Below are 12511 nucleotides of genomic sequence, written 5' to 3'. Positions count from 1 at the left end.
CTCAAATTTGGATCTTTCTGCTGATCTTTCTTTTCTGTTGTTTTTCAGTATTCAGTCATATGTTATAACAATGAATGTTTCTTATTTAGAACTTAATTTCCTTTAGATCTGGCTGCCCCACCATAAATTTGTCTTTGGCTCGTTACATAGATAAAATGGCCAGAACATACAACCTCAATTTGTCTAAATGATAAAAGTTTAAATACACAAATGTGCACAGACCTGTAAGACGCACTCAAGTCAAAGTCAAAACAAAGAAACTCAGGACACTGCTGACTCTGTTAAATGATAAATGAAACAAGATGTCTGACCCCTGCTATGATATAAAATGTTATATTTTATTACACAGCTCGCACTTTCACACATGTCCTCATTTACACAGTTCAGTTAAATGGACTGTCCTTAAATGGACAGTGACTACACTTTATTATATCACAGTCACATTGTAAATTTCAAGTCAAGTATGCATCAGCACTCAGTGAGGTTTATGGTTTTTCAAATACTTCACCACATCTCATGGTGCTACTCAGAGGGAAAAACTGTTAACCTGACTAAAAAAGCTGCAGAGGCATTAAAAGCTGTATCACATGATAATTCACATCTCGGAGATTTGACCTTTGCAGTTTTTTCAGAATCCAGTAATTTTCACTCAGTTCACATTAACAACAGTCCATGGTTTTTGTATTTTTCCTCATGTTCCTGATAACGTCCCTGAAACATGTTGTTTAAAATCAAAATCACAGCCTGCAAAGAAAACCTCATTTCTGCCAAACCTCAAGGCTCCATGGAAGAAAACACATTTTCAAATTTCCTAGTCAAAGTGTAGTTTATCAGGGCACATGGGACAGCCCTGACAAAGCTGGCTCCCATGCCGTTGTAATATCCTCTAAGTCCACGTCTTTCATATATACCAATAAGTCCTTGTAAAATGCCTGAAGCTGGACTTGAAGCAGAGCTGAAAGCTGCAAAACAAACAAATGATGATGAGGAAAACATGTTCTCAGATTGTGTAGAAAAAGCTTAACCGTGTTAAACTAAATATAAACGTTACCCTGAGCTTGCTGCTGCGTGCGGATCACTGCCAGTGGGTAACTGGTCATTTGTCCGGCGGCAAACGCCACGAAACTGAAGAAAAACAGTTTGGCGTCACTGTTGTAGGCTGGGTCGCTCTTCGCCCAGTTCATAATCGACTGCAACACAAAGAAAATGTTTACAGCCAGAATCTGTCAGATGAAAAAGGGTTTTAATCTTTGAGTTTTTGGTTCTGTCTCACCTGGTGAACTGCACACTCCACACCTGCGTAGGGGATCATGCACAGGATGCTGGGTTTGAATCCTCTGTAAAACGAGGACAAACGCTCCTGTCTGTAAATGGAGCGGGTGCAGGCCACCACTCCATGGTAAGTTCCAATTTGCTGCAGGTTCAGCCTCACCTTCAACACCTGAAGGGGCAGATAGAAGGAGAGAGATTATTCAACTCAACCTCCACTGACACAATAAACCCAAATAAATAAACCAAAGCCTCATGCATGTGACATACTGACATTTAACCTTGTACTAATATATAAATAAATTAAATAGGGACAGGACAGAAATGTTAAAGCACTCAGACCTGCCACTGATGTCTGATACCTCTAAAGGATAGAAGGCAGCATGAACAACCGCACCGGACACGCAGCCCAACCCGAAGCGCTGCTGCACCGTCAGAGTCTCCTGGGTTCGGTTTTGGGTGTACACCTTCATCTGGACAGAGCAGAGAAGCTCTGAGCATCCACGTTGATCAGAAACAAGACACTGGTTCCTCAATAATTCATCTGCCTGCTACCGTAAGCCTGACCTGGGCGTAGATAAGACACTGGAGCGTAGACTGCGGCGTTCCTTTCAGCACGTTGACAGCGTTGCCCTGCCACATCGACCGCAGACCACCTGCTCTCACCTCCTGGAAGCCTTGGGAGAAGGCCTTGGATCCATGAACCTGCTTAGTGCACAGGAAGCAGTCAAGCAACTCAGATATATTCACAACAGTTTTAGGGGCGATATGGGTTCACATGCTGCAAAGATAACAGGGTCTCACATGTAAAGTGAATACTTGACCCTTTCTCATACGTGTTGATGATAGGCAGTACACAGTGAGCTGTAAACTGAATGCTCTTCTAGTATCAGGAGAAGATAGATGATGTAAAACAAGGCAGGGTACGTTGATAACTTTCCATCGTTACACCCTGAGACAATAAAACAACCTTTCAACTCTAACAATGGATGATTTATTACAAAAACACTTATTGTTGAATTTCTGGCTTCATATTTATGTTTGTAAAGTTGCATATTCTGAGAGAATCCAGACAACAAATAAGAACATAAGAGTTGATGTTTAATGCTTCACTGAAGACGCAAAAATTACTTTATGCGATGGAAACTGACAACATTCATTCTTATCTTTTTATCAAATTGCATCTTATGCTCTTTTGTCATCAAATAAAACAAATTGTAGGTGTGGTTGAAAGCTCTGAAGGTTAGTAAGTAGACCTCTGTTCTGAGCAGCTGAACAAATGAAGACTATGAATAAGTACAATAAATGTTACTTCACCTTGAAATCTAAAAACCTTACTTAAACACGTTTAAGCTTCATGCAGAGTGCGAGAAGCTCTGCAGCTCTTGTTGATGTCTAGTGATGTTTAAAAAGAAAGTGAGAACTTGAGGAGAAACTTACAGTTCATCACTAAATGAATCAGCGCCATGCACCTGTCCATAGAACTGACCTGAAGTTGGGTCTTAAGGCGGTCGATGGGCGCCGTCACAGTCCTGGACACAGCATCAGCCATCCCTGCTGCCAGGACAAACGTCCTCCAAGCACCAAAACCAGACGCCTCCTCAGGGAATTCAAGGGGCATCGCACGACTCTCCCCGACATCAAAAACCTGCAGACGCACAAATGAGGAATCACATTTACCATCTTTTTAATCACTGTATTATGATACTGTGTTTGCTACTTTACAGACAAAAGTGACACCGCTTGTCTTACCAGCTGGTGTTTCCATGAGGTCACCAGCTCCCCGATGCTGTCCACAGGGTTGAGGATGACGTGGTGCAGGAACTCGCCCCAGTCCACTGTCATGGAACTGTCCTTGTCCATCCTGCCATAGACACGCGCGCGCGCACGCACACGCACACACATACGCACACACACACACACACACACACACACACACACACACACACACACACACACACACACAAACAAACATTTACTGTGTGAAGTAAATCATCTTCATTTGATAATGATCCTAGTGTCACTTTACCGAGGTGTATACAGTAAATGTTGCCAGTGCTGTCTTTATTAAGGATTAATGAGTGATAGATTTGTCACTGTGCAGTAATAAGACATTATATTTCAGACAGACAATAAAAGCACGTGTTCCATCTTATCTTCCTCCCTTCATTAATAAAGATATGTGGATTTTCCAATTTACATGAAGTTGACATGAAGTCAGCGGTTACAAAATAAAGGTTAGGATTGAATCCATACCTAGATCTGGCAACCCAAACCAAATAAAATAATAAATGATATATTACCCACAATGTAAGGATTCCTTATATTAAAGTGACACCAGTGAAATGTAAAATGTGCATCACATCAGTGTTGGGAACTCAGATGGAACCCAATGGATTATTGTTGTAAAGCATTTGTTCACATGTAAGAAATGAGTCCATGAGGTATAGTTTGCAGAAAAATCTTACATTTGTATTATTTTTTTTGCATTCGGCTTTGAAATGACCACTCCTAACTCCTTAAACAAACAAATGACGTCGTCCTGGTCAATCACCCCTGATCAGAGAAGAAATGCACACAATTACAAACAGATAACTGTATGTACTGTATGTACTGTATGTACTGTATGAACTTTACGACTGTATGATGGCACGCAACGTCTCTGGGAAGTGACACTGAACACTAGAGTGCAAAGACCAGCGCCTGAAGCTATGTTTAGTGTGGAGTCTGCAGTGTACTATAAACACTTCCTGTGTTAGCGTGGTTTTCTTTCTGGTTTGACCTTGATAACAGACAAAAAATTAACATTTATAGCAGTTTATAAAGAATATGCTCAGTTAGGACTATACATCTTCTACACCTGCAGCAGAGCCCATTCTATTCTAAACACGAGAACACAACAGTTGGTGTAATTATTCAAAAACAAACATACATATTTGTGTTTACTGTGTGTTTGTAACAAGCCCAGTAACAACATTAATGTTTTTAATGTTTCCTTGAGCAATATTATGAACATTTTCTGAGCGGCAAATTACTATTACAAATTACAAACTACTCACCACACTTGTTCTTGTCAAGGTCATGAAAGTAAATTTTCCATTTCTTCTCTCTGTCCATCATGTAGCCGAGAAACTCTTTATAATCCAGGAGGCCATCTTTGTTCTTGTCATAAGAATCAATGATGTTCTAGAAGGGAAAATGAATGAATGAATAGAAAAACCCTGACCCAGATAAATACAGTAGGAAAATAAGATCATGAAAATTTTACCTGGGCCTTGCCATCTGCCGAGTTGATCCCATACTTGCTCATTTCTTTGTGCAGCTCTGTCACTGATATGAATCCATCTTTGTTTTGGTCCAGTTTGACAAATAACCCATGGAACTGATCCATTGTTGGTTAGGAAAATGTTGGTTTTTTTAATATTCAGGTTGCAAAAAAAATGCAAAAATCAGAATGCAGCGTGTGATCCGCTGCAGGAGAGAGATGAAGCATCGATAATCACCAGAGCTGATTAACCTGCAGCTCTGCACGGACGCTGACTCACTGGCAGGAACCAGAGGCGATGCAGCGTTATGAGCTCTGATCATTGGCTCCGAGAGAAAAACCCCACTCTCCCTGTGGGGCAGCAGGTGGCGCTGTTGCTGCAGGAGAAGCCACCACAGCCCCATCCTCAGTTTCTGGTCTAAGTGGCCACTGAGCTATTTGTGGACCTGGTCACCGAGTTTCCAGAGACACACAGAAGGATGGAATCAATAGATAAATAAAGAGAAATAAAGAGAAATGTATGTAATTCTACAACTGACAGAGAAAAAATAAACCTTCACTGTTTAGGTTTTGATGTGTTGAGCCAAGTGGATACAATAGGAATGTTCTGGATAATAACACACACACACACACACACACACACACACACACACACACACACACACAGAGAGAGAGAGACATATTATTATTATCATTATTATTTAGTGGTACAAGTAGTATTGCTTTTCCTATATTTATATTGCATCTACAGTTATCCGTATCAAGTTCTATATATTTGTCGTTCTTGTATGTATCATTGTTTTACTCATGTCATAATTAACACATGATAACAGGTCCAAACTCTCTCATGAAGCCTGCAACATGTTTATCACATGTGACAGTCTGTGGGCCTAAATGACCTGTAGTGAACCTGTGTGTGTGTGTGTGTGTGTGTGTGTGTGTGTGTGTGTGTGTGTGTGTGTGTGTGTGTGTGTGTTTTCACCTCTCACCTGGATGATGTGCAGAGGAGCCAGGTTTAGTCAGGGACGCCCCCTCTTCGCTTTCTAGAAACTGCCTCTGGATTCCAAAGCAAAGAGTCGAGTTGGACTTGGTTAGATAGAGCAAAACCGGAAACAGCTTTTCAAAATAAGACCAGGTTTCTGTCTGTCATGTCAAGTTCATAAAAGCATAAATAAAAACCACTGGGGAGGAACAAAGGCAAACACACGTCTGTTACCTCAGATTTGGTTTATATGAATATTAAATATTTAAAATTTACTTTGCATGTTATGTGACACACTGACTGTATGTCTACCGATGCTGAATTGCATTATACCCTGATATATATTTTATATGAATATGAATATTTCAAAATGTTTGTATTCAATGTGTTATATTATTTATATTTCATATTTTCTCCATTTCTTCCATGTCATGTGACCCACTGACTCTGAACCAATGCTGAATTGTATTATTACCCGAGAAGTTAAGTGGTTACCAGCTTTAGCCTAAATAATACATAAGCTATGTGACCAATCCATGACAGCAGTTATTAGATTAAATTTAAACATTTCTATTTCAACAGTTAAACCAACAATTGCAATTTAAAAGTGACGATGAGGAAATGATACCTTCATATTTTTAAACTTTGTAAAATTGTATTCAAATCTTATTCAAAGAAATAAAAACACAACTTTCCATGTGAACGACCTGCAGCTGCTTTATTCTCTCTCACCGGAAACACGCAGACTGGCGGTGTCACACTTGACTCTGGCTGTGAGGATGCAGGGAGGGAGCTGAGGTTATTTAAAGAGGCTCATCCAGTCATCCAGAGAAAAACCCCACCGGCTCCTCAGCGTTGACTCTCCGCCTCTAGATGCTCCTCATCCCGCAGCGTGCGTCTGTCTGCGGCCGCTCGACGTGCGTCAGTCCGTGCTGAGGCCGATCTGTCACATCACAACCACCCGTCGACCAGCTCCCCTCCACCGGCTTCTCTCTCAGGGACCAACCCCGCTTATCATTTTCATTATTTTGCTGGGATACGTGAGAAATGGGTAAGGACTACTACAAAAGCCTGGGCATCTCCAAAGGAGCCACGGAGGAGGACATTAAGAAAGCCTACAGAAAACAGGCGCTGAAATGGCACCCGGACAAAAACAAGTCTGCAGCCGCCGAGGAGAAATTCAAGGAGATCGCGGAGGCTTACGAAGTCCTGAGTGATCCGAAGAAGAGGGAGATTTATGACCAGTATGGAGAGGAAGGTAATGTGCATGCTTTTGGAATCACAGCCTATATATTCAGCCCCGTGTCAAGGCACCGTTATTAAAGCTGGATGGTTGCATGTGGAGCTCAGCTGGTTTTCATTCCAGTCAGCAGGCCCAGAAAACAGCTTTTCCAGTATCATCCTGTGATTCTATATCTGCAGCTATGTTACAAAAAGAAAAAAGGTCCCAAAATGAGGCTGCTTCAGTAGGAAAACCCAGTGTGAAGCTTTCTGTGCAGTGTGTGGCACCTACACTGTAGTTTCTGAGCAAGCCGGTTTCATTAGCAGTCCAGATGGTGCTGGGTGGGAAGCATGTTGGAGGTGAGAAAGACTAGAAAAGAGCTCAGATCATCTCTACAGCCTTGAATTCAGAATTAAAGGTGACATATTGTGATTTCATCAGGAAGCAGGAGGAACATTGTTAAGTGTGTGAGGAATAAAAAGGTGTATTTTCAAAGTAAAGCGTGCAGGTATGCAAGAAGCAGCCCAGACATGAACCTGGCAGTGTGTCACAGATGGCCTCCTTGAGAAGCTGAGCCCACTCGTGCCACGCAGCAAACAGAGCATCGAAATGTGAACTCGTTTGGGGACAAATACAAGATCTTTAACATTGGCACTGGACAAACCCATTGAGTTTTATTTTTTAAACAGGAGATTTTGAGACTTTGACCCAGAAAGAGTTCCTGAATATCCTTTAAACAGCTCCTTAATACAGTCACTGCTGTGGTGCAGGTAGTTTTATCAAACAGGTTGGCAGTCTCCCAATATGGATTCTGATGTGTCATCTCAAAACAATGAGTCAACTGTAGGGCGGCTGTAAGAGTGTTTTCTTATGACCCCCTCAAAAAACAATGACAAATGTCCAAATATCTTGTTTTGTCCAACTAAGGGTTGATGACACAAATATATATAAATATTCACCTCATGTCAGGAAAAGCGACAAATTTAAAGAAGTTGGAAGCATCTAATGTTTGATATTTTGCAGGAAAAATTATTAAATCAATTGACTGGTTAGCAAAATAGGTCTGTTGATGATTTCACCAATTAATGCACTAATCATTAAGTCTCTGAGTTTAAAGCAGTTTGGTTATTTCATGGCTGATACAGGAGCGACATGATAAAGTCAGTATTTGGCCTCGTATCCAGCAGATGGGATTGTGCATCTCTGTGGTCAAAGTAGGCGTCACTTATGGCATCAAACTCTCCCACAGTATTAATGTCAGGATGACTGATGGATCATTTCCTTTTTCCACCAGGTCTTAAGGGAGGAAATGGACCCACTGGCGATGGGCCAGGCAACACTTTCACCTACACCTTCCACGGGGATCCTCACGCCACCTTCGCCACTTTCTTCGGTGGCTCAAACCCCTTCGAGATGTTCTTTGGGCGCAAAGCCAATGGGCGAGACGACGATGACATGGAGGTGGACGGGAACGACCCCTTTGGCTCCTTCACCAGCTTCAACCTGAACGGCTTCCCCCGGGACGGCCACACCGGGCAGCAGCGCCGGAAACAGGACCCGGCCATCGTCCACGAGCTGAGGGTCTCCCTGGAGGAGGTCTTCCACGGCTGCACCAAGAGGATGAAAATCTCCCGCAAGAGGCTGAATCCAGACGGCAGGACCATGCGCAACGAGGACAAGATTCTCACCATCGAGATCAAGCGGGGCTGGAAAGAGGGGACCAAGATCACGTTCCCACGGGAGGGAGACGAGTCGTCAAACACCATTCCTGCCGACATTGTTTTCGTCATCAAGGACAAGCCACACCCTCACTTTAGGCGGGAAGGCTCCAACATCGTGTATCCTGTTCGCGTGAGCTTACGACAGGTGAGGCCCTTTCTATTTGACACCCACGCTGACTGAGCGTAGTGGTATTAATAGAGTCCGATCAGAACAAACTCACATCTACTTGAGAGCTGCTTTACAGCACTGAACAGCCCGGTCACAACCCATAAACTGTAAGTAGTCTGCCGGAGAAGTTGTTTTCCCTGGAAAGTACAGCCACTCTCTGTGAGCATAGTACGGAACTACACACACTTTGGATGTGTACTTATGTAATCTGGTTCATCAGCATTGAGAAATAGGAGCTCGATCACAGGGAGGACAGAGAGGCGGTGGCCGCCCACACACACACACACACGCGATGCAAGATGTTCTTATATGGATCCTCTTACTGTCCTCAACACTCAGATACATCTCACTGCTCATCTCTGAATATCTTGACTGCTGCAGCAAACAAACAGCAGCAGATCGTCTCTGACATATTGGCCAGACAGAAGAAAATACAGAGGAGCAACATTTATATATGTGTGTTTGCATGTATATACATATTTGACTCATTCTGTTTAAGTTAATGGGGGTGGGGGGGGGAACTGAATGCAAAAGAGCAAAGCCAAATAAAAGGTAAATAGTTAAAGTTTTCATTGAAAGAAAGAAAATAGAAGATATCGTCACATTTTCCAATGTTTAATTAGTTTAGTTAGTTAATTGGTGTATCAGTCAGGCTACACCATCCACCATTAGTGCTCATAAGAATAAAGCTCAAATTCAATATTTGTATTTAAAAATCAACATTTTTATTTGTTAAAAACTCTATAGTACCTCTGTTGTCCAAATTAACGAGCTGCTTGGTTTCATATAACACAGTCGATCACAGCTCATTGCACTAAATATCATTCTGATTCTTTTACATGTGAATTCGTACATTGTGATGCAAACTGTCAAATATCGAGGGGGACTTCATGTTCTATTTGCAGTGGATCATGTGCGGCTGGCTACTCTCTTGTTGATCCACCTGTTGCATTTCTGTCTTTTCAGTCGCTGTGCGGATGCTCGGTTACCGTGTCAACAATAGACGGCAAGACGTGCAACATGAAGATCACAGACGTCGTCAAGCCCGGCTTGAGAAAGACTGTGGCTGGACAGGGCCTCCCCTTACCCAAGAACCCCGAGCAGAGAGGAGATCTGGTGGTGGAGTTTGACGTGAACTTTCCCGAAACGTTGCCCGGCAACGCCAAGGACGTCTTGAAACGGCATTTACCTGCTTAGGACGAAGGACAGGGACCGAACGGGGGGAGACAACCGCATGACAGCACTCCCCTTGTTACCAAACAAACTCACAGGGACAGTTTGGACAGCTCACAGATGGACCTCCTACTAACTAATGAGCCGTTTCTATTTTTGAGCTGGTTGGTGTTTTTATAAATACCGTGCATGCTGCCGAGTTGATACAGGCGACAGACTGACTGTACACATGTTACGTACGTGGGTCTTTTCCACAACAACTTTACCTTCTCGTTTGATGGAAGTGTTTGGCTGTGAATGAGTCAACAGCTGCCAGGAAACAAACTGCAGTGCCAAACCGTACGTTTCCGTGCTCTCTTTTTAGATTTGATCAGTTTGGAGGCTGTCTTAAGAATCTGTGTACAAGTTATTTAAGAGGAAAAAAGTGGTTGAGTGAACTTAAGAATCTTACATGTGAAGATGCTGAACTTGAATTTTAAAATAAATATTTCCACATGAACTGATCTTGGGCTGTTCCAGTCATGGGGAGGCACCCAGTGAATCCTTCCCCCCCCCCCATGAAATAAACAGCGCTTTAACAATAATCACTTTAAAACCACTAATGCTGCTTCGGCCTATTTATAGTCAGTCTGCATAGCAATATTACCCATAATGAATTCTCTCTGGCATTGGCCCTTTATCTGAATATTCAGAACTATATTATATTTTGAAAGTCAAATGTGAATATTTTGTTGTTGTAAAACTTATACGGTGAAATTTCAAAGTTTAAAATTAAAAATATATCGAATGAAGTTACTAATAGAAAAAGTATGAGTGTGTAAATATAGCCGTCTGGTCTCAGCTGCTGGATATCAGCTGCCAACGCAGAGACCTTAACATTTTCCCACCAGGGGACGCCACATCACTCATCATGACTCAGGGGGAGGGGGCTCTATAAAAGCAATATAACGGCTGGTGTAATTGTTAGATACCTGCAAAAAGCTTTTATTTTATCCATATTTTTATTAACTACCACAAATAAGTATCCTGTTATTGAACCATAATCTTTGTGAATGTTACCAGGGCCTCTGCTGGGGAACGAATTGTTCCTTTCTCTGACAAAGATTTGTATCGTCCCTAAAATACTCACATCAGCTTGAGTAAATGATGAGTCACTGTTTTCCAGGGAGGGTGCAGAGTAAATACACCTGCTCCTGCTCATTGTGACTTTACCAGCCGGATGGAAATCTGCCCTGTATGGAAATCACTGTATCTAATATAACCTATAACAAACAGCTAAATATATAAGAGGGCACATTTAGGAAACCCACCTTATTTTTTATTAAGTACAAAGGGATTCTTCAAAGCTTGATTTACAGAGGACAACAGATATGTAGTTGGAGTTTAAAGCCCACAATAGGTATAATATTATGATAAAAAAAATGTTTACTAGACATGTTTGCTTCCATGTTGACTCATTTCGAAGGGATGTGACGTCATATTAAGCATAAGAAGCAGTTTAAATTCACAATATTATCACATGAGAACATGTTTTCCTAATCGTTATTGAGTAGTAACAGTTTTGAATCCTGTCTCCAGAACTTCATCTTGACATTTGACCAACTTTTGTTTCTTCAGACCACATTTTTAGACCTTATCTTCTGTTCTTCAGTTGTCTGAGTATTTGTGAATATTTAAAATTCACTCACATTTATTTCCTTCTGCTTAGTCAACAATATAAAACAGTGGGTCTACGATGTGTAAACTGATTGAAACAGATTGGTTTGGACCTGCATCGTATTAAGGTTGTGTACATACATTTGCAAGTACTGTACTTAGGTGGAATTCTGCGGTAATCATTTGAACATTTGCATGGTGTTATCATTCATCTGGTTCATCTGTGCTCCTAATAGCTTTCAATGTAAGTAAAGGGGAACAAAATCCACTGTCCTTGACCTTAAAAGACTTATTTCAAAGTTCATGTGTGTAATTTGAAGACATCAATTTGATTTGTGTAATCCAGACAAGCTGAAATCTCATATTAGAATAAGGACTGTGGATTGTGTCCACCATTTGAAGTGCATTAGGAAGAGAACAATGAACAGGAGGGATGATTACAGCAAACTAAACTTATTTAAACTCCAGCTCCAGAGGCACAGACGTACAAAGGACCCACCAGCAAATGCTTTACATCTCTTTGTGGTAGTGTTGCGTCTCTTTTGTGTCACTTTGTGTCACTTTGTGTGACCTTTCACAGGTGAACCAAACTCTCAGGTGCCACTGTCAGTTCCACATATGGACCTGGACTTCAGTATTTTGTCTGCACCGGAGATGAAGAGAGCTCTTCTCATCTGCACAGATAGTAAAATGCAATATAGTTCAATATAATATGAAAAATAAAAGAAGGCCTGGGATGCAGATTGTTTTCTGTTACTTCAATTTTTTTTTACATTATTTGAACTAAATGTCACTCAAGCTTCAGTGTGCTGTGCAGCAGTGAGATATAAACCCAGATAGCGTACGGATGTGGGCCACTTCAGGCACGGATGAGGCACTTCTGACCTTTTTGTGGCCTGGACAAAATAAATGTGAACTTCACGTAGCATTGAACTACAGCCGTTCTCACTATTTGCAACTGGTTTCTGTATTTGCACGTGTTATGACTTTCTGCAGGGCACGTGTTGTCAAATTAATGAAGTTGTTTTCTTAATTTGCACGTGTTTTTTCTATT

At 41.6% G+C, this 12511-nt stretch overlaps 2 protein-coding genes across 2 annotated transcripts; one reads left to right on the top strand and one right to left on the bottom strand.

Annotated features, from left to right (window-relative positions):
• Positions 1 to 317: 317 nt before the first annotated feature.
• On the bottom strand, positions 318 to 5111 carry slc25a24l (solute carrier family 25 member 24, like). The gene is made up of 10 exons (XM_035169518.2): positions 4538 to 5111; positions 4329 to 4455; positions 3738 to 3825; positions 3022 to 3133; positions 2759 to 2917; positions 1837 to 1974; positions 1632 to 1742; positions 1274 to 1441; positions 1052 to 1190; positions 318 to 962 (listed from the first exon to the last, which is right to left on the bottom strand). Exons 1-10 carry the CDS (start codon positions 4658 to 4660, stop codon positions 775 to 777), a joined length of 1353 nt encoding a protein of 450 aa, XP_035025409.1. The 5' UTR covers positions 4661 to 5111; the 3' UTR covers positions 318 to 774.
• A 1147-nt stretch (positions 5112 to 6258) lies between these two features.
• On the top strand, positions 6259 to 12198 carry dnajb4 (DnaJ heat shock protein family (Hsp40) member B4). The gene is made up of 3 exons (XM_035169519.2): positions 6259 to 6774; positions 8033 to 8604; positions 9595 to 12198. The coding sequence occupies exons 1-3, from the start codon at positions 6564 to 6566 to the stop codon at positions 9823 to 9825; spliced, it is 1014 nt and encodes a 337-aa protein (XP_035025410.2). The 5' UTR covers positions 6259 to 6563; the 3' UTR covers positions 9826 to 12198.
• Positions 12199 to 12511: the final 313 nt, after the last annotated feature.

This window comes from Hippoglossus stenolepis, chromosome 11, assembly GCF_022539355.2.
Source record: "Hippoglossus stenolepis isolate QCI-W04-F060 chromosome 11, HSTE1.2, whole genome shotgun sequence".
Classification (NCBI taxonomy): Eukaryota; Metazoa; Chordata; class Actinopteri; order Pleuronectiformes; family Pleuronectidae; genus Hippoglossus; species Hippoglossus stenolepis.
Note: the sequence above shows the minus strand (reverse complement) of the source record. Positions and strands in the feature narration are given on the sequence as shown.

What these genes read in the sequence shown, in the direction of transcription:
- slc25a24l (XM_035169518.2), bottom strand. Translation starts at nt 4,660, where the DNA reads ATGGATCAGTTCCATGGGTTATTTGTCAAACTGGACCAAAACAAAGAT. An exon ending in CCTCATGGAAACACCAGCTG is followed by an intron (nt 2,918 to 3,021) that starts GTAAGACAAGCG and finishes GTGCGTCTGCAG; the next exon opens with GTTTTTGATGTCGGGGAGAG. An exon ending in CACGCAGCAGCAAGCTCAGG is followed by an intron (nt 963 to 1,051) that starts GTAACGTTTATA and finishes TTTGTTTTGCAG; the next exon opens with CTTTCAGCTCTGCTTCAAGT.
- dnajb4 (XM_035169519.2), top strand. Translation starts at nt 6,564, where the DNA reads ATGGGTAAGGACTACTACAAAAGCCTGGGCATCTCCAAAGGAGCCACG. An exon ending in TGACCAGTATGGAGAGGAAG is followed by an intron (nt 6,775 to 8,032) that starts GTAATGTGCATG and finishes TTTTTCCACCAG; the next exon opens with GTCTTAAGGGAGGAAATGGA. An exon ending in TTCGCGTGAGCTTACGACAG is followed by an intron (nt 8,605 to 9,594) that starts GTGAGGCCCTTT and finishes CTGTCTTTTCAG; the next exon opens with TCGCTGTGCGGATGCTCGGT.